The 25,854-nt window shown below is 40.6% G+C and overlaps 1 protein-coding gene across 3 annotated transcripts in view; it reads left to right on the top strand.

Moving 5' to 3' along the window:
• Nucleotides 1–862: 862 nt before the first annotated feature.
• si:dkeyp-118a3.2 (fibrous sheath CABYR-binding protein) overlaps nucleotides 863–25,854 on the top strand; it is a 28,173-nt gene continuing 3,181 nt past the window's right edge. For 2 of the 3 annotated variants that reach the window (XM_056460641.1, XM_056460632.1), the window contains exons 1-5: nucleotides 863–1,084; nucleotides 3,407–4,366; nucleotides 9,959–10,030; nucleotides 10,130–10,309; nucleotides 13,201–13,321. In XM_056460641.1, coding sequence (XP_056316616.1) covers nucleotides 1,021–1,084; nucleotides 3,407–4,366; nucleotides 9,959–10,030; nucleotides 10,130–10,309; nucleotides 13,201–13,321 — 1,397 coding nt within the window. In that variant the 5' untranslated portion in view covers nucleotides 863–1,020. The remainder of the gene's footprint in view (nucleotides 1,085–3,406; nucleotides 4,367–9,958; nucleotides 10,031–10,129; nucleotides 10,310–13,200; nucleotides 13,322–25,854) is intronic. The other variant, XM_056460651.1, reaches the window with a different exon arrangement.

The raw sequence follows: 25,854 nt of genomic DNA, 5'->3' as shown, positions 1-25,854 counted from the left end.
AGCTAGTCTGCCTTGTGATCTAAAGGTCATAGGCTTGAGTCCCGGCACCAGCAGGGAATATAGGCGTTTGTGTGTTCATTGCTGTGTGTGCACTTGATTGGGTTAAATTCCAGTCCAAATTTAAAGTGTGAGACACTATACTTGGCCATACATTATGACTTTCTGCCTTAAATTATTTACTTATAGTATTAAAAAAGTAAACTAGTAGTATACTTCTAAAATAACTTGCAGTTCAAATGACATACCTAATTGTGGACTACTTCAGATTTACTGTTCCACTTATAGGACACTTGGAAGTATACTTTTATATACCTAAAAGTGGGCAAATTTAGTCCCAAGCAGTATTTAAGTAGTACACTTACAAGTACAGTGGTCAACATTTGAAGTGCATCAAAACCTTTCATCAAAGTTGTCTAAAACTATTGCACAAAATTATGTCGTAGGACAATTTTGAACAACTTTTTTGATCCACTTCAAATGTTGACTACTGTATACACCTAGTACATACATTATGTGAGCATATGCACTATACGAGGTACCATTTTAATGCATACTCATTAGAAAAAAGTATACTTTTTCATAAGGGCTAACAAAGTCCTAAATTTATTGCAGTTTGCTTCAGATAAAAGTGTCTGTAAAATGAGCACATGTATCTGACGGTGAAATCCTCTGAATGACATCCCCATGATGGTGCTCTTGAATGGACCTATTGCCCTGGTGAACTCACACCTACATCTTAATTACTACATGAGTGAGAAATGTCATCGTGACTCGGTGCGGACGCACCAAGGATACCACACAGCATTTCATAGAGCCTTGCGACTTTTCCAGACCTTTTTTTTGTTCTCGACACCGGCTCAAAGAGAGATTGAGAATCCCAGTCGTAAGACCTCCACTTTCGAGTTCAACACACCTGGAGCCGGCTAATTCCCTTCATCCATCTCAAGCACACTAAAAAAACACACCAACAAATAGACTCTACAAAAAGAAGGCCGCTTTGGACATCTGTGATTTTCCACCATGGGACTGTGTTCTCATAATGGATTGTTAGTGATGTTGCTGTTTCATCTTTGCCACGCACAAGGTATGGTAGCTTTTTCTTCAATGACACAGATTTTGTGTGTGTGTGTGTGTGTGTCTGAAAATAGATGTTAAAGAATTGCATTACAAAGTCTATATAAAGACTGGAAAAAGGATACTGTATTCTCAGGGAATTACCCTCAGGGCAAAATAGCCTGATCCATGTCGACTCAGCATTAGATGTCAGTTTGTTTCACTGATTCATGGATTGCGTCTAGGGTGAAATCAATTTCTGAAGTGATATCTGCATAATCAATTTCCCCGGTCATTCCAAAGGCAGATTGGCTGAAAACCCAGTTTTCAATGTGTCAACCAGATCTGAAACCAATAACAACTTCAAATCAGTTCGCCAAGGCTGACTGGTAAACCACAGCACTGACAGCCTTGGCTTGTGTTTGGCAGCAGTACAAGCAAACTAATATCTCAACAGACTCGAGACTGAGATCCCATTAGCTTCTTCATTTCAGGCCTATAAAAGGGATTCAATCGCTATATCCCAGCACCGCAACACCTTTATGCAAATCAACTGTGAGATCTCACGTTCCCCGGGAAATCGCACAAATCCATTTCACTTTCCTTAGAAAATTGCTGTGAAAACCAAAGTCTAGATTGAAGATGTCTTTGACAAAATAAGTTGCAAGGAAAGTAAAGATTGTTTGGGACAGTCGTTTCTTCTGTTCATATTGAACTAATATTCTTTAAAAAAACAACTTACCATTACTTTTTTCTAATATTAAGTTCAGTACTTGGAGTATATTCAGCTAGAGAGCTCAAAATACAGAGTGAGTCATGATGTACACAATGCATTTCTATTTAAAACATCTAAACGTGTGAGCATCTGAAATTGTTCGTAAAACTAAGAATCACTGTCATCACAAATATAATTGGATCTTAAAAGTATGGTATTTGACAAAAAAGCTTATTAAAGTTGTTCTCAAAGTTTTTAACTTTAGAGTCCTATAGCCATAACGACCTTGAAAACGGCAACTATTTAGAGAATACTGGAAAAAAAGAAAATCTGTCTTACTGCATGACGTAACTACAATAAAGTCAAGCTTTAAATGCAAAATGTATCAAAAACTTTTTCAATATTTTGAGTGAGATACTGCTAATGGTCTAATCCGATTCAATGATCAGTTTCAGTTCAGTTCAGTGTTATTTTTGTCATTCAAAACATCACAATAAATTGTAATGCAGAACGAAATGTAATGTAATGTGTATTTATATAGCGCATTTATTGTGTATGACCATACACCCAAAGCGCTTCACAATCATGAGGGGGTGTCTCTCCACATCACCACCAGTGTGCAGCATCCACTTGGATGATGCAACGGCAGCCACAGGACAACGGTGCCAGTGCACTCACCACACACCAGCTACAAGTTGAGTTGAGGAAGACAGTGATAGAGACAATTCAGTGGATGGGGATGATTGGGAGGCGATGATGGGTAAGGGCCGATGGAGGGAATTTGGCCAGGACACCGAGGTTACAGCCCTGCTCTTTATGAGAAATGCCCTGGGATTTTTAATGACCACAGAGAGTCAGGACCGCGGTTTAACGTCTCATCCGAAAGACGGCGTCCACTGACAGTATAGTGTCCCTTTTACTTTCACTGGGGTATTAGGATTCACCGCCCCACTGGCCTTACTAACACCACTTCTAACAGCAACCAAGTTTTCCCATGTGGTCTCCAGCCCAGGTACTGACCAGGCTCAGCCCTGCTTAGCTTCAGTGAGTAACCGGTCTTGGCCTGCTATAAAACCCTTACATAATAAATAAGCTTTTATAACTTCATGGATATATAAAAAAATATAGATATATAAAATATAAAAAATACAGAAGGAAATAAATTAATACTTAAATAACTATTGCAGTTTGTTATAAGTTAAAATATTAACAATTTGTGCTAGTTTAACCATTTATTTATATATTAATACAGCTATCAATAGTATTTAAGATACAGTATTATTCAAAAGTCTTATAATCATGAAACCGCACTGATTTGCTCCTCAGGCTGGCATGAGTGTGAGTAGACTACGGCCATTTGCCCTGGACAGACAATGTTGTTGATACAGTTCCTCAATAGATGTCATTTTGATCTATACTAGGCTAAGCTAAAAATGCTCTAAATGGATTAAAAAATTATAAAACTGATAAAATCAGTGCTGAGGGAGTGTTAATTCAAGGGTAGACTAAGAAACTATTTTAAGAGATGACAATGTGCAATGATGTTTTATTTAAAAGTCTGTACTCTACTGTAACTGGACATGCTGACTTGGTCAAATTTGCTCTGAAGTCTTGAGTTCTTATTTCTGCTTTGCACAGATGATGCTCTTTCATCTCCTGACCCCGAGCGGGCCCCACCAAGCCTAGGTGATGTGATTGATGCGGTGAAGGCAGCCTTCGAGCAGGCAGTTCAGATTTCCACAACTGGTGCCGTACGTGAGGCCTTGGAGGAGGTTGTTGAGGAACTAACGCCACCGAAGACTCCATCGGATCAGTCAACAGTGGAAGAGACTACAGCCGATCACACAGAAACAGCTGAAGAGCAGGCAGAGGTGCTCCCTGAAGAAGAGCCGGATGCCCATATATTAGAAACAAGCGAACAGACACATGAAGAAGAATCTCAAGATACAGAGCCTTCAGAGGTGATTCAAGGATTGATAGATCAGGAGGACTCCTCAATTTCAGAGCCAGTTATAAAACCGGAAGAAATTGTCCTTGAGGCAACGGATTCAGTTCAGGAACCTGCAGAATCAGTTTTGCATGACCCTGAGATTATTGAAGAGGGTGAACCAACGACTGAGGAAACCAAGTCAGATGATTTAACCGTCCAGATATATCCTGACATGCAGGAAGAAAACAAATCAGGAGCCACAGAGATGAACAATGGAGGGAAAAAGGTCGAAGAAGATGCATTTATTGAAGAGGAGGCTCAATTGTCTGAGATAGATGAAAGGGCTGCAATGGAAAGAATAAAGGAAGTAGAGCTGACAGTAGATGGTGAAGGCCCACAAGAAGAAGAATCTGTGGAAATGCAAGAAGTGAATACAGAATCAGAGCCTAGTGAAGAGGAACGGCAGGCAGTAACAGCACAGATGGGTACAGATGGCGGTGTGGTTGATATGGATGAAGTAGAACAGGAAGAGGAAAAACAGGAAACACTGAAAGAGGGTGTGATTGAAGTTGAAGCAAAGAGAGAGGAGGTAAAGGAAGGATCTGAGGCACGACTTCAGAAGGTTTCAAAAGAAGAGGTGGTTCCTTCAACCGAAAGAACAGCACCAGGTAATAAAACCCTAACGAATTTACATTTATCACCCGAGACAACTTCAAACCAAAAAAACGGTGATGAATTTCAACCTCCAACTGTTAAATGACAAATCTCCCATTATGTTAGAGGCGTAGCATTTTCTAGACCAGTTGTACACCACAGCCGCAAATGATTTCGTTAGATATGGTTTCCCAATAGTGATGGAGTGTTTTCCCCTCAAACCTAATGCAATTATGCTTCCACTGTCTGATCTTTGCACTTACAATATACAGCAAAGGAACTAGGCCGCCTAAGGGCATCCCTTCAGTTTGTAACAGCGAACAGACTCATAACGTGCATCTCTGGAGATGACTGGCTCCTGGGTGCACTCTGAGTCATCTATCCACCATTAATTACACAGTCACGCTGAAATACACCGAAATACACTGCTTAATCAGGCTGTGCACTCTGGGGATTCAGATGCTATCACTTTATTTCAGTTTTGGCTTCAGTTGTGGAGGAGAATCTTCATGAATAGAACAGAACAGAATAGAATATTGTTGTTTTCTTTAATCAAAGAACAAGTGTCTTGTTGCAGCAGATTTGAGAGATGGGGAGTAATAAAGCCCACACAAACACCTGCAAACGCTAATAATATCCACCTTTATGTGAGGAAATGGTGCTGAAAATACTGAGAAGTGCTAGAAATACAACCTCCCGCTTGTGTCATTTTATAGCCTGTTGCCATAAGCATTCAAATCTAATTGTGCATAACATTTAGATTGATGTATTTACATATCCACAGCTTTATTTGGAAATTATTCTGTACAAATTCTCTATATTATGCAGTGTGAAAGAGTCAATATGTACTGACATATTGAATCTCTCTATAATAAATATACATGCTTATTAAATATATATCATTCATTCAATCTTTTTCTTTTCGGCTTAGTCTCTTTGTTAATCTGGAGTTGACACAGCGGTGTGAACCACCAACTAATCCAGCACATGTTTTATGCAGCGGATGCCCTACCAGCTGCAACCCATCTATGGGAAACACCCATACACTCTCATTCACATACATACAATTCATCCAATTCAACTATAGCACATATCTTTGGACTGTAGGGAAGCTGGAGCACCCTGAGGCAGGGGCGGACTGGGAAAGAATTTTCAACCGGGCCAAAGTTACTGTCAGTCAGGCCTGTACAGATATTTGATGCGATCTAGAAAGTGATGGGGGGCGGTTGCACGGCAGGCCAGAGTCACGGTGGCAGGCCACATCCGATGCAATCTTGAAAGTGAAGGGCAGGGGGGTCAGGGGGATTAGGAGGTTGGAGGTTGTTTGCGCAGCTGGCCAGACTCACAGTGGCAGGCCAGATTGACCATAAGGCCATCGGGAAATGTCCCAGTGCTCCCTATGGCCAGTCCGCCCCTGCCCCTGCCCTGAGGAAACACAAGGCGAACACAAGGAGAACATGCAAACTCCACACAAAAATGACAACTGACCCAGCCGAGGCTCGCACCAGCAACCTTCTTGCTGTGAGGCGACAGCACTACCCACTGCGCCACCCCTTAAATTCATTCATTCATTCATTTTCTTTTCAGCTTAGTCCCTTTATTAATCCGGGGTTGTCACAGCGGAATGAAACGGCAACTTATCCAGCACGTTTTTACGCAGCAGATGCCTTTCCAACCGCGACCCATCTCTGGAAAACATCCACACACACTCATTCACACTCATACACTACTGACAATTTAGCCTACCCAATTTACCTGTACCACATGTCTTTGGACTGTGGGGGAAACCGGAGCACCCGGAGGAACGCAGGGAGAACATGCAAACTCCACACAGAAACGCCAACTGACCCAACAGAGGCTTGAACCAGCGACCTTCTTGCTTTGAGGCGACAGCACTACCTACAGCGCCACTGCGTCGCCCACCCCTAAATTATATCATTATATTATATTTTAATCTTAACCATACTATATTATAAATGCAATGTTTGAAATAAATGCATAAATGTAGACTGACAATGAGTTATTTTAAACATTAACTAAACACTTTTTAAATCTTATCTATGAGTGCTAATGAGAATAATTAGACAGTGTGGCATTTTAACATCTGCCAGTGAGAGTGTGGTCTGTTTTGGTCTAAGTCCAAAATTCCCAGCAGCCCCGTTGGAGCCTAATTTCTGATGAACCACTGTCCTATATGTTTCTGCTCCTGCTGCTCCTGTGACCTACATACAGAAACACATCCATCCTCCTGAAACTAAGAAACCCCTAAACCCTAATTCCCCTACAGCATGGACTTTACCCTCCAATCCTCCTAAAAGCACTACATGCTCAAATGGCTTCTGTCACAGTTGGCTGTATTCAGATAAAGCAAACTTCTTCATTTCTGTGCACAGGATAAATATGTGTAGCAAATGTGTGTCTGCTATAATTGATTTAATGATTTGAAGAAGTTAATGTAGGGGGAGGGGAACTCCTAACAGCTGTAGAAATATACACTAATTTGTTATGCATCTAAAATGTTCAGTTTTCTTGTCATGATTAGAGCATTGTTTAAATCACTGTGATAATGTTTGTACAACATTTTCACAACATGGTCCCTCATTAAAGCCATTAAACACACTGTCTTGTACATGGTCTTGTCCGATTTACATACATTTTTTACTTTAACTCAAATGTTGTAATGTTGTGATTCTCCTAGCTGGCAGTATTAGCTGCCAATGGCTTATAATTAGCGATGTAATGATTCACCTGACTTACGGTTCGATACGATTCATGATACTAATCTCACCATTAACAATTTAGCCATGATTTTTTAACAAAACTATTTGAAACTAATTTAAGGTGAAGAGCCCTTTTATTTTTTCTTAAATGCTGCACATTTTTTGCAAAATAATATATTTTCTGCCATAATTAAATAGCTATTTTAAAAACAAATTCCAATAAATAAATAAATAATAATAGAAACTAAAGAAGACTCATTAAAATAAACAAACAAACTGTGACTGTGCTTTACATTTTCCTAAACCAGAGTGTGTACTGAGGTGGTCAATAGGTTCTCTGATCCATGGGACTGGGCACTGGCATAAAAACTGATTATAAAATGACTAATTATATAGTAGGATCAGGGGCGTTGCTAAACATAAAGCTCTACTGTTTGCTTTTTGATTACATTGCTTTCACCAGCGTTGGTTCGGTTGCACATAGAGAATAACCGTCTTTATTTCGGAATTACCACTCCTAATAAATACACTTGCATATGAAGTAAATCATATCTCAGTGCATTTACTGGGGCACTGGAGATTTTTACTGCGGCACGTGCCCCAGTGAATTGGGTCTAGCGACGCCCCTGAGTAGGATAGTAGGACATGATATATGTTGTTCTGTTAGTGTACGTAAATGCCTTTTTGTCATATTTGCACACAGTTTGTGTTTGTCTGGCGCACTTCACTGCTGTCATTTCTGCCACATTTGCTGCCACCTCTTGCTTGCCGCTGATGTGCAGGTAAAGAGAGTTTGCGCCTGTAAACACAGCGCCCCCTCTGCTCAAAACATGAATCACGATTCATTCAACATTTCTGCGGGTTTGAATAGTCACATTAAGCATGGTGGCCGAGAGAGCTCAAGTTAAGAAAACAGATGCATATAAAAAAACACGACTAATTGAAAAAGCATCTTCATCAATTTAGCAACACACGCACATAAATTCTTACAACACATGCAAATACAGAAATGCACTACAAATAGCACAGACCACAACAGAAATCACCATGCAAATAGGAGAGACAACAATGGCAATGTGACGAACCTGGCTGCTTCCTGTTTAGAGTATATTAACAGTATAACTGTTAACAGTATATACACAACAAGAAACAGTACGACCAGGACATTAAAATAAACAAAAAAAACAACTCAGATCTCTGAGGGTATATAACAGCTATATAACACAAGCTCTATATGTTTGCTATACAAAACATACAGCTTCTTTTTTTTAGCACTGGGAAACCAGTATTACATCTGATCAGCCTCTGTGTGTGAAATATAATGTCTTGTTCTCTGTAAACTATCATCTCTGACGACTCTGTCATGCATGACACATCATTACAGTGCTCGTTGTTTAGCACATTTGTCTCCCTGATTGGTCACCTTCAAATAAATCAATGGATCGGCTCGTTTAACCACACACACACACACCTCACAAATTCAAGCTGACAGCTCCTAAATATTTTTCTTTGGCATGTTTGAAAATGATCGGAAACTTGTGAGCCACTCTGCTCAGTTCATAAGTTCCTCTATAAGCCACGGCTAAATGAGCATCATGATTTCCATGCAAAAAAATAATGTACAAGCTGGTACAACAGCAAAATAAATAAATAAAAAATAATAATAATCACACAATATACCCCTACCTGAGACCAAGCATATATTATACAGAAGATCATATGCAATGTAAAGTCAAAATTCATCATTCATGTACTTACCAGCGACTTGACTGCTCACACTATGCGTTTGAAATCAACCTGACACCCCATTCTTCTTTTTTATTTGTTTAATGGTGGTTGGCAAATCAGCATATGGTGTATTTATGGCATTCAATGGAGAGTGTAACGCTTATATGGAAAAGAAGAAATTAAAAACAATTCAAATTTTGTTACATTTTTCTACTCAAATCTGTATCTTGCAAATATATTAACAGAATATCATTCATTTTTAATTGTTTCTATGCATTCATAGCTATCCTTTAATATATTGCACCAATGGACCCCATGAACACAGAAGTGTGTGTGCCTGTTCGTGTTTTCGTGCAGGTGCAGTGATGGCACAAACACTCAAATGAGTTGAACACAAGTTCAACTCAACTGTGCGATTCCCTCAGGGCTCTCCAAAATTTCTGACATGTCATCTGAAAAGTGAATTGCTTCTCCACTGGTCATGTAACTACAGCACAAACATCACACAACAAAGCTAAAATTCCGATTCAAAGAACTGTCACAGAAGTCAGAATCTGGATTAAAACTGTATGGAGTAAACCGTGCCCTAAGGGGGAAAGAATTATACTTCCAGAACTACCTATAATTATAAACAGCACAAGGATATCCTGAAAATTATGTTCTCAGATTGTTTTTTATCAACATCGCCAGACCTTATTTCAAATGTTATGTTATAAAAGTGAATATCATTTCAAGAATGTTTTATCTCAACATTTACATTGTCATTACTAATTATTAGTGAACTCTGGCAATGTTTCCTGAAAGCTGAGAGATTCTCAACCTAGTCTTTATTAAAACCAATAAATGATTACCAATACCTTAAGTCACTGAAACTGACATTCTGTGAAAAACATCTAACATTGTAAAAAATGTATGACTTCCCTTCAAATATAATGAGCAGTATAGCAAATAACAGTAATTTAGTCCTTCTTTTTCAAGGGCTTCTTAGTCTCATCATATACTGAACTTCTTTAAGTCTATAGTGGTGGTCATGTGACATGTGTAAGTCTATACTGTGAAAGCGTCATTGTAAATTCCATATGTATGCTCCAGCTCTCTTGTCATCTTTCCGCTGCAATTTTCACCACTATGTTAAATCTCTCCCACATTTCACAACAGAGGTCGTAGTGGATACTAGGGGACCAATTAAGTTGCAGGAGCCTGTTATTACGAAGTCTGAAGCAACAGGCGGTGAGACTGTTAATGACACAAGTTCCTTTCAAATCTTCAATCACCTGCTGTCTGTGGATGAAATGCAATGAATGTGTGTAACTTCTTCATGTTCTGCAGGTAAAGCGCATGAGGCCAGTGATGTAAATGAGATTATCATCTCCAGTGACCCAAACATTGACGATAAAGGTGAACCGGCGTTGATGAACATTGTTGAGGAGCTTGTACCAACACCAATACTCAAACTGAGGGCTGGAGAAACTGATGGCACACTGGTGGAGGAGCGTGATGATTCTACACGTATGTTTAAACATTAAAAATTAAAAACTTACAAATAAAAATCAGTGTGCAAAAAATTTTAGAGGGAAAAAGTATTATTAGTATAATATTGTAATATTGACGCATTTAGACTTTAGCTTTTATTTATATAATGAAATATATATATATATATACACATACATACATCCATAAACACACAATTGTATTTTATATTATTTCATTAAATGCAATATTTATAATTAAATAAATTGATGTGTGTATTTTTTTTTGTTCAGATTATAATGTTATATATAATGTTATAATGTTATTTCGGCGTCAGTGGTGTAGTGGTTGGTGCGTCGACCCTTGCACTCTGGTGCTTGCGGGGACCCGAGTTCGATTCCCGTCCTGTGCCGATCCTTCCCCTCTCTCTGCTCCCCATGGTTTCCTGTCAATGCTCTACACTTTTCTATCCATTAAAGGTGAAAGCCCCGAAAAAAAAAATTTATTAAAAAAAAATTATATTACAATGTTATATTACAATGGCAGCACAGTGGCGCAGTGGGTAGCATGATTGCCTCACAGCAAGAAGGTCACTGGTTCGATTCCCAGCTGGGCCAGTTGGCATTTCTGTGTAGAGTTTGCATGTTCTCCCCGTGTTCGCGTGGGTTTCCTCCAGGTGCACTGGTTTCCCACACAGTCCAAAGACTAGTGATTTAGGTGAATTGGGTGAGCTAAATTGTCCGTAGTGTTTATGTGTGAATGAGTGTGTATGGATGTTTCCCAGTTATGGGTTGCAGCTGGAAGGGCATTTATTCCGCTGTGGCAACCCCTGATTAATAAAGGGACTAAGCCGAAAAGAAAATGAATGAATGAATATATATATTCATACACACACACACTTGTTTTTCATATTATTTCATTAAATGTAATATTTATAATTAAATAAATTGATGTGTGTATTTTTTTGTTCAGGTTATAATGTTATATATAATGTTATAATGTTATATTATAATGGGTTTCCTCCGGGTGCTCCGGTTTCCCCCACAATCCAAAGACATGCACTATAGGTAAATCGGGTAAGCTAAATTGTCCATAGTGAATGAGTGTGTATGGATGTTTCCCAGTTATATATACATACAGTTATATATACAGTTGAAGTCAGAATTATTAGCCCCCCTTTGAATTTTTTTCTGTTTTAAATATTTCCCAATGATGTTTAACAGAGCAAGGAAATTTTCACAGTATGTCTGAATATATTTTTTCTTCTGGAGAAAGTCTTATTTGTTTTATTATGGCTAAAATAAAAGCAGTTTTTAATTTTTTTTAATCAATTTTAAGGTCAAAATTATTAGCCCCTTTAAGCTATATATTTTTTCGATAGTCTACAGAACAAACCATCGTTATACAATAACTTGCCTAACTACCCTAACCTGCCTAGTTAACCTAATTAACCTAGTTAAGCCTTTAAATGCACTTTAAGCTGTATAGAAATGTCTTAAAAAATATCTAGTAAAATATTATTCACTGTCAAAATATTTATATACAGTTGAAGTCAGAATTATTAGCCTCCCTTTGAATTTTTTTTTTTATGTTTCTCAAATCATGTTTAACAGAGCAAGGGAATTTGATAATATTTTGATAATATTTTTTCTTCTGGAGAAAGTCTTATTTGTTTTATTTCGGCTAGAATAAAAGCAGTTTTACATTTTTTAAAAAACATTTTAAGGTCAAAACTATTAGCCCCTTTAAGCTATATAAATTTAAGCTAGACACTTGATAAGCTACAGAACAAACCATCATTATACAATAACTTGCCTAATTACCCTAACCTGCCTAGTTAACCTAATTAACCTAGTTTAGCCTTTAAATGTCACTCTAAGCTGTATAGAAGTGTTTTGAAAAAATCTAGTCAAATATTATTTACTGTCATCATGGCAAAGATAAAATAAATCAGTTATTAGAGATGAGTTATTAAAACTATTATGTTTAGAAATGTGTTGAAAAAATCTCTATGTTAAACAGAAATTGGGGAAAAATATACAGGGGGGCTAATAACTGTATATATATTTTTTATCCATATTATTTTCTCAAGTTTAAAAGTTTAGTCAGGTTTTTAAGTTAGAATTAAGTTGTTTCACATATGGGGAATTATTTATATATAGCGTATATATACATTTTTGAGTCTATATTATAACGATTTTCATTTAATAGATTACAACAATGCTATTAAGTTGAACTGGTGTAAACTATGACTACAAAAATGTGATAGTCCCTTTATTCATCAGTGGTCACCACAGCGGAATGAACCATCAACTTATCCAGCATATGTTTTACATAATGGATGCCCTTCCAGCTGCAACCCAGTACTGGGAAACACCCAACACCCATGTCACATTCACACACACTCCAATTTAGTCAGTTTGGCCAATTTAGTTTATTCAATTCACCTATAGTGCATGTCTTTGGACTGTGGGGGAAACCGGAGCACCTAGAGGAAACCCACGCCAACACGGAAAGAACATGCAAACTCCGTACAGAAATGCCAACTGATCCAGCTGGAACTCGAACCAGCAACATTCTTTCTGTGAGGCAACAGTGCTAACCACTCAGCCACTGTGTCGCCCTTTATTTGATTGTTAATAATCTATTGCGTCTGCATTTCATTTACACATTCTGACGATGCAGTCAAATTGCAAAAGTTATAAAATGGCCAGCACAATATTTAGTTTGACCTCCTGATGTTGCATTTTTCTGATAGTTGTGCACCTGTCACTTATAAAAAAAAATCTATTTTTAAGAGTTTCCCTATTTTGTTGGAAAATGCCAGATGGCAGTGTCTATAAAGAGGGACACCTGCTCATTTCTGTTTTTTGATTTATTTAACTTTCTATATTTGACAGCACTCTTCCTCTCTCTCTTTCATGCTTCAGAGACCAAAGCCATAGGGCAGGAAGCCTGGAAGATTGGAGCAATAGCAGCCGCTTTCTGTCTCATCCTGCAAACTGCTGTCACTGTCGTCTACATTATCAAGTGCAGGAGAAAGACTAGCAGGTTTGTGTGTATAGTCAAAGAGTAAAGATAACTGACAGCAAAGGTGAAGCATTGCTACAATAACTGATGAGAAATTTACTGGTTTAATAAGTAAAATATAGACTAAATAGTACATGTTGTGATCCAGGGTATTGTTATGAGAAGCAGACGGACAAGGAAGGTGAGTGAGTTATTGATGATGTTTATTTACAACACTTGAGCACACAAGGAGAACGGAGGAGAAGTGAGTGGAGTCTGGTTGTTTGGATGATCCTTGGTGGCAGGCTGGATGACTGATACTGAGGGAGACCGAATGCACACACCAGAGGGCTTGCGGGGAAGACAGACTGATGACAAACACAAGGCAGACAGGACACCGGGAACACTGGACAAACTAGGAGAGACAAAGAGCAGATAAGTACAATATACTGAGGTTGAAATGCTAGTGATTACCAGGAGGTGTTTCACTCAGAGTCCGCTTCGTAGGAACGAGACCGGACACTGAGTGAAGTGAGGTGTGTGCTTATATAGTGACTAAGTGATTGGGTGCAGCTGTGTGTGGTTAATACTCAGGTGACGGTGATCGTTGAGTGATGCTGGTGGAAGAGCCTGGCCAATCCGTGACATTACCCCCCTCCCCAGGGCCCGCTCCTGAGGGCCTATACCTCCGACGCCGTGGTGGTCTACCACGTCCACGAGGTGCTGGAAACTCGGGGTGATTGGAGTGGAACTCTTCCATAAGTGCAGGATCTAATATATCTGATCTGGGGACCCAAGATCTCTCCTCCGGACCGTATCCCTCCCAGTCGACAAGATATTCCAGCTGACCACCACGACGTCGGGACCGCAGAAGGTCCTTGATCTTGTAAATGGATCCGACTTCCGACATCAGTGGGGGAGGAGGTTCCTCTTCATGGCCAGGCTCTGTGGAGGGAATCAGAGGGTCGTGAAAGGGTTTGAGGAGTGAAACGTGGAATGTGGGGTGGATCCTATATTGTGGTGGTAACTGTAACTTAAACGTGACGGGGTTGACCTGCTCCAGGATGGTGAAGGGACCAACAAATCTGGGACTAAGTTTTCGGGAGGGCAGTCGCAAGCGGATGTCTCTGGTGGAGAGCCAAACTTTCTGCCCCGGCGCATAGCTAGGACCTGGAATCCTCCTCTTGTCGGAGACCTCCTTGGCTCTGCGAACTGCCCTCTGGAGATGGTGATGAGCATCGTCCCAGACCCTCTCGCTCTCCCGGAACCAGTAATCCACTGCGGGGACATCAGAAGGTTCGCCATCCCAGGGAAATAGTGGAGGTTGGAAGCCCAGAATACACTGGAATGGCGTAAGTCCGGTGGTAGGTTGCCGCAGGGAATTCTGGGCGTATTCCGCCCAGCCCAGAAACTGGCTCCAGGAGTTTTGATGACCGTGACAGAATGTTCTGAGGAACCGCCCCACTTCTTGGATCTTCCTCTCTGTCTGGCCATTGGTCTGTGGATGATAGCCAGACGAGAGGCTGACGGTCACACCTAGGAGTCTGAAGAAGGCTTTCCATAGTCTGGAGATGAACTGGGGTCCTCGGTCCGAGACTATGTCTTCAGGTAACCCAAAGCATCGGAAGACATGGTTGAATAGGGTTTCGGCGGTTTCTAGGGCTGTGGGCAGACCTTTCAAGGGAATCAGACGGCAGAATTTGGAAAATCGGTCGACAATGACTAAAATGCAGGTATTACCTTCAGATGATGGGAGATCTGTCATGAAGTCAACTCCTAGGTGTGACCAGGGGCGGTTTGGGATGGGCAAGGGATGGAGTTTACCTGCAGGTAGATGGCGAGGACTCTTTGACATAGCGCACTCTCTACAGCCTTGAATGTATCTCCTCACATCCCTCGCCATGTGCGGCCACCAAAAGCGTTGGGATAGCAACGAGAGGGTGTTGTTGGTCCCGGGATGCCCTGTGCCCAAAGATGTATGGGTGGAATGGATCAGATCTACCCGTTGGTTTTCAGGAATGAAGCGACGATTGGGGGGACAGCCCGGCGGAGTCCTGGATTCGGGAGTGGCGATGACTGTAGGAGCGGACCAGGTGATAGGACAGACCGTGATCTGTTCTGGAAGGATTCTGGCTGGGGTCTCCATGATTTCTGGCTGATCATAAATTCGGGACAGTGCGTCCGCTCGGATGTTCTTTGACCCAGGTCGGTAAGATATTGAGAATTGGAATCGGGAGAAGAACAGGGACCATCGGGCCTGACGAGGACAGAGTCTTTTGGCTTCTTTGAGGTACTGGAGATTTTTATGGTCTGTAATCACCTGGAAAGGATGTTTGGCTCCCTCCAGCCAGTGTCGCCATTCTTCCAGGGCAAGCTTTATAGCCAATAGCTCCCGATTTCCGATGTCGTAGTTTCTCTCCGCCGGGCTGAGCTTCCTGGAGAAATAGGCGCATGGATGGAGTAATGCTGGTGTACCATGATGTTGTGATAGGATGGCTCCTACTCCAGTTGTCGAGGCATCTACCTCGACCACGAACGGGATTTCAGGATCTGGGTGAGTCAGGAGTGGAGCTTGAGTGAAGGCTTGTTTGAGGGCTTGGAAGGCTGCGTCGGCTTCGGGAGGCCAGGAGAGTTTCTTGGGTTGGTTTTTGAGTAGGTTGGTAAGCGGAGCGGTAATGAGACTGTAGTTGTGGATGAAACGTCTATAGAAATTGGCAAACCCTAGAAATCGTTGGAGTTCTTTAATGGTTGTTGGTTTTGGCCAGGAGACAACGGCAGTGACCTTCCCCTCGTCCATGCGAACCCCTTCATGATCAATGATGTACCCCAAGAACTGAACAGACGGTAGGTGGAAGGAGCATTTTTCAGCCTTGAGGTACAATTGATGGTCTCTGAGGGTTTGTAGGACCTCCGCAACGTGGTGGCGGTGTTCGGCCTCACTCCGGGAGTAAATCAGGATGTCATCAATGTAGACTATGACGGAGATATGGAGGAACTCCCGGAGGACTTCGTGAATGAAGTTCTGGAATACGGAGGGGGCGTTGACCAGACCATAGGGCATGACCAGGTATTCGTAGTGCCCTGTAGGGGTCACAAACGCCGTCTTCCACTCGTCCCCCTCACGTATTCTAACCAGATTGTATGCGCTGCGGAGGTCCAACTTCGTGAATACCTTGGCTGATCGGAGTTGTTCCAAGGCCGCAGGGACGAGAGGAAGGGGATACCGGAACTTTATTGTTCCTTGATTCAGAACTCGATAGTCGATGCAAGGACGCAGCCCTCCATCCTTCTTGGCCACAAAGAAAAAGCTTGAGGCAGCGGGTGACGTGGACTGGCGGATATACCCCTGACTCAGTGCTTCCTGAATATACTCCTCCATGGCCTTAGTTTCCGGAAGGGACAACGGGTAGATCCTACCTTTGGGCATAGGAGCGTCTGGCAGCAGGTCTATGGCGCAGTCCCATGGCCGATGTGGAGGTAGCTGGGAAGCTCTCTTGGGGCAAAAAACGTCTTCATATGCGGAGTATATCTTCGGGATTTGAATGGATCGTTTATCTACTGGACTTTCAACTGACGTGACATAGATAGTAAGGGGTTTCTGAAGTTGAACAGGTAGGTCGGGAAAACATCTGGTTTTGCAGTCTTCACCCCATTTTCTTATCTCTCCTGTGCCCCAAGAGAGGATGGGATCATGCTTCACCAGCCACGGGCGCCCTAGAATGATGTCCATGGATGCACCCTCCAGAACCAGAAATTGGATCTCCTCCTTGTGGAGCAATCCCACTTGGAGATAGATAGGCTCACATTTGCGATGGATACGTGCCTGGGAATGGATTGCGTTGGTTATGGGTTGGATCTGGTAGACGTGCGTCGAGGCTTCGGTGTTAAGATGGAGCTGGCGACAGAGGGCGTACGATATGAAATTTCCAGCTGACCCGGAGTCGATGAGGGCCGTGACTGAAACAGATACAGAAGGGGTAGTTAACTGGACATTGGTGGTGAGAGGATGCATTTTTTCAATGGGAGAACTGAATACACTCACCAAAGGACGTGCTGGACGAATGGGACAGTCCAGCCTGACATGTCCTTCGGCACCACAGTACATACATAAACCCCGGGTCAGCCTCCTCTGTCGCTCAGTGATGGTGAGTCTACCAGATTCCACGATCATTGGTTCTGGTTCTGGAGGGACTGCTGGCTCTGGCGAACGGAGGAGTGCTTGGGGTGCAGATGGAAGATCGTGCTGGTAGACCCTCAGACGATCTGAACAGCGGAGAGATTGTTGGATGAATTTCTCCAACCCCATGGTATCGTCGAGGGCTGCTAGCTGTAGTCGGAGGCTGGGCTCCAGTCCGAGCCGGTAGGTGGTGAGGAGAGATCGCTCATTCCATCCGCTAGCAGCAGCCAGAGTACGGAACCGGAGCGCATAATCCTGAGTGGACATGGCTCCCTGTTTGAGATGGTACAACTGTTCTCCAGCTGCTACTTCTGCATCTGCGCGACCGAAAACCTCCTTAAAGTGCTTGACGAATGCTTGAATGGAGCTGGTTACCGGCCCAGACTGTTGCCAGATGGTTTCTGCCCACCGAAGAGCCGATCCAGAGAGAAGGGAGATGATGAAAGCGATTTTGGACCGATCTGTGGGATATAATTCAGGTTGCATGGTGAATATTAGAGAGCATTGTAACAGAAAACCATTGCACTCCTCCGCCCCGCCAGAGTAGGGCGCTGGTCGAGCCATGGGACTGGATGAGTGGGTGGACGGTGAAGAAGTGCTCGGTGCTGGTGGTGCTTCGGGAAGTGGAGCAGATGGTGACAAGACTCTCTTCAGCGAGTCCACCAACTCCTGAATGGGATCGTGAGTGCTCATGCTGTTGATTGTAGTTGGTCCGGTCTTCTGTTATGAGAAGCAGACGGACAAGGAAGGTGAGTGAGTTATTGATGATGTTTATTTACAACACTTGAGCACACAAGGAGAACGGAGGAGAAGTGAGTGGAGTCTGGTTGTTTGGATGATCCTTGGTGGCAGGCTGGATGACTGATACTGAGGGAGACCGAATGCACACACCAGAGGGCTTGCGGGGAAGACAGACTGATGACAAACACAAGGCAGACAGGACACCGGGAACACTGGACAAACTAGGAGAGACAAAGAGCAGATAAGTACAATATACTGAGGTTGAAATGCTAGTGATTACCAGGAGGTGTTTCACTCAGAGTCCGCTTCGTAGGAACGAGACCGGACACTGAGTGAAGTGAGGTGTGTGCTTATATAGTGACTAAGTGATTGGGTGCAGCTGTGTGTGGTTAATACTCAGGTGACGGTGATCGTTGAGTGATGCTGGTGGAAGAGCCTGGCCAATCCGTGACAGGTATAAGCAGGAATCCTAAAGGTAATTTAAATACATTTTTAAGGCTTTTTAAAGACCTAAGAATATTTTAAGACCTCAAGTTCTAATTAGTATCAAACCTTTAACTTCGTAAACAGTTGTTAATAAACAGTTGTAGTTAAATAAATCAATGGAGCACAACCATGCAACAGAACTCAGATAAGCTCGGAAAAAACAAAGCTTAAAAGAATAAATTATGTGGTTGTGTTCAGCGATAGGCTTCAGCCACTGTTTGAGTCTTTTCCCAGTGATTTTCCCATTTGTTTTGCTACATGTGGAGAGCATCACATAACCTTCCCACGTTTGTAGCAAATTACGTGACATCACCCAGACGGAGGAGCTTGGCCGGGTGTGCCCCAGCCAGAACCAATAATATGGATCGAGCACACTGTTGTTAATATTAGGAAGAAAATGTGCTATATACAGTGTATATGCTATATACACTTTTGGAGTCAAACACTTTGAACAACGCTTGAACAAAATTTAAGACTTTTTTACTACCTACTATTTACCACCTTTTAAGCGCCTTAATTTTCTCATAATTGATTTACCAACTTTTAATCCTTTTTAAAATCCCACGGACATCCTGTGATCATGTCTTTGGCAGATAATTGTATAAGTCACACCTTTAGGATTCAATTTCATGAATGAGCTACAAGAGCATTGAAGTTAACTCAAAAAAATCAATCAAATGACTTATTTAAAATGAGCTGAATCTATGCAATTCTTGAGTTTTTTAGAGAACAGCTTAATTGTTTTATGCTTAGTCAAGTTAAATTTGGTAAGTTAACTTAATCGATTTGTGTTGGGCCAACATGAATGAATTGTGTGAATCCCTCAATTTTTTACAGTGTTTAATGGCATTTACTCTTTAAATATTTCAGGTTAGTGAGATCCTGTACAAAAGCAGTCATTGGAGTGGAACAGTATTTGTACCTAAAGGGTCTGTAGCCTTATAAATGGCAGATTAAAAAATGGATGCACTTGTTTACACTTGTTTATGAGCTGGATAAAGTGTAATAGTTGTTTACACATTTACATAACAGGCTCATTGGAAATACATGCTTCAACCTACATTTTTGCAAAACTGCAAAAACATACAATTTAAAAATGCTGAGTTCCACACAATACCTTCATGTTGTCCCAACACAAATCAATTAAGTTAACTTAATCGTTTTTAGGGTTGGGTATTGTTTGGGGTTATTTCGATAGTGCTAAATCGATACTTTTAAAACGGTACCGGTGCCAAAACGGTGCCTGAACCGATACTCTTGAGCCACAAGGGCCCACTTGTACTTTTGGGGTGCACATTTTAACATATCACAAAATACTTTAAAAGTTATTAAGTTATAATAAGTCATATTATAAGTCATATTTCTTATTGTTTATTTCTTGAATAAAAGCAGTTTTTAATAAAAAAAATTAAAGTCAGTATTATTAGCCTCCTTAAGAAATTTTATTGTATATTTTTTGATATACACGACAAATCAGTTACAAAATAATTTGACTAGTTTCAACTTTTGTAGTTAACTGATTAAGTCTTTAAATTACACTTTAATCTGAATAAAAGACTATGAAATACTTAAAGGGACTTTGTCTGAATACAACTGTCTTGCAAAATAACTAGTAAAATGTTATGCACTGACTGTCACCATGGGAAGATAAAAAAGTAGATATTAGAAATTAGTTAGTTAAACTATTGTTTAAAAATGTGTTGTAAATAAATCATGTGTTAAAGACTCCTGCTTTATGTCACGACGGAAATCTAAAATGAATGAAGGCAAAACTAAACGAGTTGAATATTACTTTTACATGAGCGAGACTGAAAACTACATTTGATCAATGTGTTAAATCTGTTCTTTGGTACTTGCCGACTGTTTGTAAATTCAATACTGCATTTCCTAACGTAAAGCTATGTACACTAGATTTCTAATTAATAATGGTCTCTGCATAGCAGAGCACTTCCAATAATAAAAGTGTTAAAAATCGCTATTACCTGTGTCAATTTGGGCGTCAACCTCTGACGAATGCAGGGAACTAGGCTAATGTGCACAGCACCATCACTGACAAGTGCGTGCGAAATTAGACGGAGCGAGTGCCCAAGAGAGCGAGTGCTCGTGACACAGAGTGCGTGAGAGAGGCCTCAGTCATATCTCCGCAGTCTGCCACCGATGGCTGATCTTGCTTCTTCATGGCGTTTTGACACAAAAAAACGCGTCCAAATTTAGGGGGGCCAAGCTTGTTGACACTGGGACTGGTGGAAGAGTGGTCTTTTAATAGAATTTGATACCGCACGTTAAATTGAAAGAAAAAAAACCTTCGCATTTCGCGACGCAGGTGTCTGTGGTCCTTTTAAGGTTATCAAAAAAATTACTGTTTACATGGTAGTCTAGAATCTAAATCAGCGTATTGTCTAAATCATATTAAAATCGCAGCATTAGTGCCCATGTACGTACTCTTTGAAAGTGCCAGATGATGTCAGAGACAGTGCATTCCTCTGCCTTTGAGCCCTCGAATGTGTCATTTAGTTTGACGTGTTTCCCCTTTAAACGCAACTTTTGTAAACTATCTGCTTCACACTGCTGTGTCAGAATCCTTGCACGTAAAATACGCTTTAGAACACTTAAAGCAAATTTGATGAACGTGATCATGCGTGTTTATTTGAAGAGAGTCGCTCTCGCTCACCGAATGCGCTGTACTGCGTGCGTTGTGTGCATCCATTCCCTATAAGCAACAAGAACAAACGCCTGACATCGCCTGTTTGTATTCCTCAAAGCTGTTAAGAATCAAATGTTTAGAGATGGTGTGACAACGCGTACCTATGTGTGCCTTTGATGCCCCCCTTGATGCTTCTTACGTCCTTGTTGCAGCACCAGTGGCACCGAAATTAGGCAACAGAAATTCATTTTCTGATTTGATCTGGTACATACCGGTTACAAAGGTAACGGTGCTGTAATGGCAGCGGGTTTCGGTACCCAACCCTAATCGTTTTACAAATTAAGAGTTATGTTGTTTCAACTCATTTTAATTCAAAAGTTTGAACAAGCAGCAAATGTAATTTTTTAAAGTGTCCTTAAACACAGTCAAGCCTGAAATTATTCATATCTCTGCACTGTACATTTCAAGAGTTCACACTAAGCTGATGATTGATTATAAAGCTTGTTTGGCATGCTGTCCAGGGAGAGAGACCCTTGAGACCCTTGAGCCTGGGGCTCCCTCCCGTTTGCAAGGCGAGAGTGGAGTTTGAGCTCAGGTAGATCTCAAGAACTCCCCTACTGTAGTAGCTAATGAACAGATAATGATTGCTCTTAAGAGATAACTACTTACTAGGAGCATGTTTATGGTGCCGATTTGGATTAGTCAATTAACTTAAGTTGCATGTTTTTGGACGGTGGGAGGAAACCGGGGAACCCGGGGGAAACCCACGTGAGCAGGGGAAGAACGTGTAAACTCCGCACAAAAACGTCGGCTGGCTTGGTAAGGACTAGAACTAGTGACGTTCTTGCTGTGAGGCAACAGTACCAACCACTGAGCCACCGTGCCACTCATCTAGGAAAGGAAAAGGAGTAGGGGTGGAAGGGGGGATTCTTCAAAACGAAGATGGCTGTTATATGGAACTTAGGGTATTTATAGTGGCTTAGGAATCGTCTGATAGGTAAATAATAAATTGAATATTGCGGGACCGGTTGCAAGCAATCATGAGCACGTGATCGTCTCGAAATTAGTTTATAAACAAACTTCACTTGACGTAAAATGAACGCTGTGGAGCAGTATGATGCTAAACATTTTTGTTTATTTTCACACAATAATATTTACAGGAACATATCAATGAATAAAGGATTAGATTTAATACCAAATAAATACCACTAAACAGAATAAATCTAGACCACAATACAAAGAATGCTAGACAGAAAATAAATAAATAAATAAATCATCTTGAAAAACGTCACTTTCTTACCTGAAAATCACTTTTTGGGTCAGAAAATCTGTGTTGCTCACTGTCAAATGCCACTTCTGCTGGGCCTAAAAATGTGAAGTATACGAAATTAATGACAGCGCCACAGCTCTTTACCAATCTGTCAAACTGACAGTTTCAACTATTACTACCCTACTCCATCTCCTCTATTTTTTCAGTATTCTCTGTTGCTATAGTATTACATCCATAACATTTGCAAACAGGTAAGGGTACTTCTCAAAACAATTCATACAAACAGCACCATTGTTCTCCGAAAATAAATACAAAAGGACTTGTCATTCTGACGGCACTGAAATATTCACTGACAAAAATACTTTGGAGAGAATAACTAAGCCTTTAGAGCAAGTAAACAGGCTTTTGCAGGAAATCAATTGGTGTACAGTGTTTGCACAAATTGTTTTGAGAAAAGCACTTATTGGTTTGCAAATGTTACGAATAATTCAAAAACTATACCAAAGCGACTGAGAAAAACTATAATGTAAAATGCAAATAATGAACTATGAAGCATAATAGTTTATAGTCGGCCAAATTGCACATTGTTTGATTATATAAAGTAATTGCTTTGTCTACAAATGTTCCAATTATAAAATTCAGCACACCTTTCGACCCACCTTGGCCACTTTAAGGTCATTACTGAAAGCACAGTCCACAAAAGAGCCTTTATTTCAACTGAAACATGTCTTCGTCCTTAACCTACTCTACCTTGTCCTTTGTTTTTTCCATCTACCCGCTAATCATTACTCCTCTGCTTCTTCTTCTCAGCTGTTGACCCTGTTTGTTTCCTTGTAGTCCCTCCATTGTCATAAATTATAACACTGTGCTGTGCTCCATATATTTACGTTTGCCAACTGAATGTTCATGAGATGAATTTATGAGCTATTTATAGATCTACATAGTACAAAAAAAGTTAGAACAGAAATCTATTTAAAAGGGACCTATTATGCTTCTTTTTACAACATGTAAAAAAGTCCCTGATGTCCCTAGAGTAAATATGTGACGTTTCAGCTCAAAATACCTTATAAATAATATTTTATAACTCCCTTTTTAGGATTTGATTCTAATTGTGCTGTTTTGGTGACTGATGCTTTAAATTCAAATTGTGTCTATCAGATTGTGCTCTTTTTAAAAGAGGGTGGAGCTACAAATGCCTATGTGTCAGCATAGTGGCAAATTCAAAAACAAGACTAAGTGCTTTCACACGCCAAAATGAAGAAGTCTGTATATCACGGTCATTCTGCTTTTACTAATCTTTTTGGTTATCTAAACCAAAATACAGAGAACCACTTGCATCTATCTGCCACAAAAACATCAAAAACGTTCAGAACATCACGCGATGTCTGCAGAAGTTGTTTTTGGTGGAGACAAGCAGACATTATAACTGTTTGCACTGATCAGTCCCACTTGTCACCAAGGTAGGTGATACACAGACATACACACACGAATGAACGTTATGAAAACTAAAGTTTGTTGTACAGTTGGCAGTTCACTTCCATTATTTGGTACGATTGCATTCATATCAGAAGTGAACCATACCAGAGTTTGCATGAACCTAAACTCAGACCATCTCTTTCAGCAGGACTCGGGTACAGTTCACAGGTGTGCACCAAAGTTCAGAGGACAACGTTTACACTAGCTAAACGTACCATACTGTATTCCGACGTCAAACGAACCCAGGTGCAGACCAAAAGTGCTAGTGTGAACGCACTCTAAAGTTCTAATGAGGGAGAGATTGTCACGAGTGGGTGGGGGTTTAACCCTCTGATGATGAGAACAAAGGAAGAGTGTCAATTAAAGTTTCTGCAGACTGATTTTATGAAGTGTGATTATGAAAAATAGAATAAATTTTTTATTAGAAACGTTATATTCACAGTTTCCACTGTTTATACAACTTATAAATTTTATTTTAGGTCCCCTTTATTGGTAACACCTTCTAGGAGGGTATGACTATCCAGTAGAGCAGTGTTTCCCAACCCTGTTCCTGGAGGCACACCAACAGTACATATTTTGGATGTCTCCCTTTTCTGACCCATTAACTTCAGGTGTTGGAGTCTCTTCTGATGTTATGATAAGTTGATTCAGGTGTGTGATTAGGGATAGGTTGAAAATGTGTACTGTTGGTGTGCCTTCAGGAACAGGGTTGGGAAACACTGCAGTAGAGAACCACTATAAAATATTTTTGTTGAATAAGAGGAAACTGAAGGCATTTTGTGTTTGATGAATGGCATGAATGTGCCGAAGCATTTGTCCTCCCTCAAGTAAATGAGATTTTGTTTTTTATGATGTGCACTACTAAAATCATGATGTAGAGGTTGAACAAGTATTTTTGATAATATATCTGAAAAATGTACCAAAGTAAGTGAGAAAACGATTTTGCTAAATCTGTGGTCATAAAAATGATAATCAATATGCCAAAAAAAAAAAAAACGGCTAAACTTTAATAATAAAACCAGGGTTAATTTTCATAAAGGCAGTGGCAAATTCCAGAACCATCATCTGAGGTCAAATTATTATTTCCGTTATCGTTGAGAGATAAACATGCTGAAGCTCTAGCAAACCCTAAAAGGCATTTTTTAAGTAAGATCAATATTTATAAATTAACCACTTATTTGAATGCTAAAAGACTGCATTCTCAACAACAACAGTATTTGTAAAACTATAGTGAGTTTGGTCCTTCATCATTTGCTGTGAGAAATGCTGCAGGCAGAGCAATCCAGACTACAGGTCTACTTGAAATCAGAAAAAAAAGTCCAAAAGTTTTGTTCAAAACGCAGGTCGAGCTCAGCATCATTGGCCTCTGGTCTCAGGTAAAAAAAATGTCAGCACTTAAAAAAGGGGAAAAAATGTTTGTAACCTCGAACACAGAAATCCATCTTATAGACATGAGATCCATGAGGAAAAGCCACTCACTTCATCATGCTGTGAGTTCATCCGGAGAACTATTTTTTTTTGTGAGTAGATGCCAGAGATGAAGCAAACAGTGTAAATAGTAAATAGCAAATCCATGATTAATTAGTCTTATTTTTTGAGCTTTCACGTTAATTTGTTCCTATTCACCAGTCACAGCTAGTGGTCGAACTCAGAAATAATTTGCATCCATCAAGCAGGCAATAATCACTTTCGAAAATAACTGAGATTGGGTTATTGAGGAGTTCTGATTAGGTTTTTCTTAAAACAATTATGTACTGTATGTTAGGTTTAGGTACTTTGGG

Source organism: Danio aesculapii, chromosome 1, assembly GCF_903798145.1.
Source record: "Danio aesculapii chromosome 1, fDanAes4.1, whole genome shotgun sequence".
NCBI classification, from domain to species: Eukaryota; Metazoa; Chordata; class Actinopteri; order Cypriniformes; family Danionidae; genus Danio; species Danio aesculapii.
Note: the sequence above shows the minus strand (reverse complement) of the source record. Positions and strands in the feature narration are given on the sequence as shown.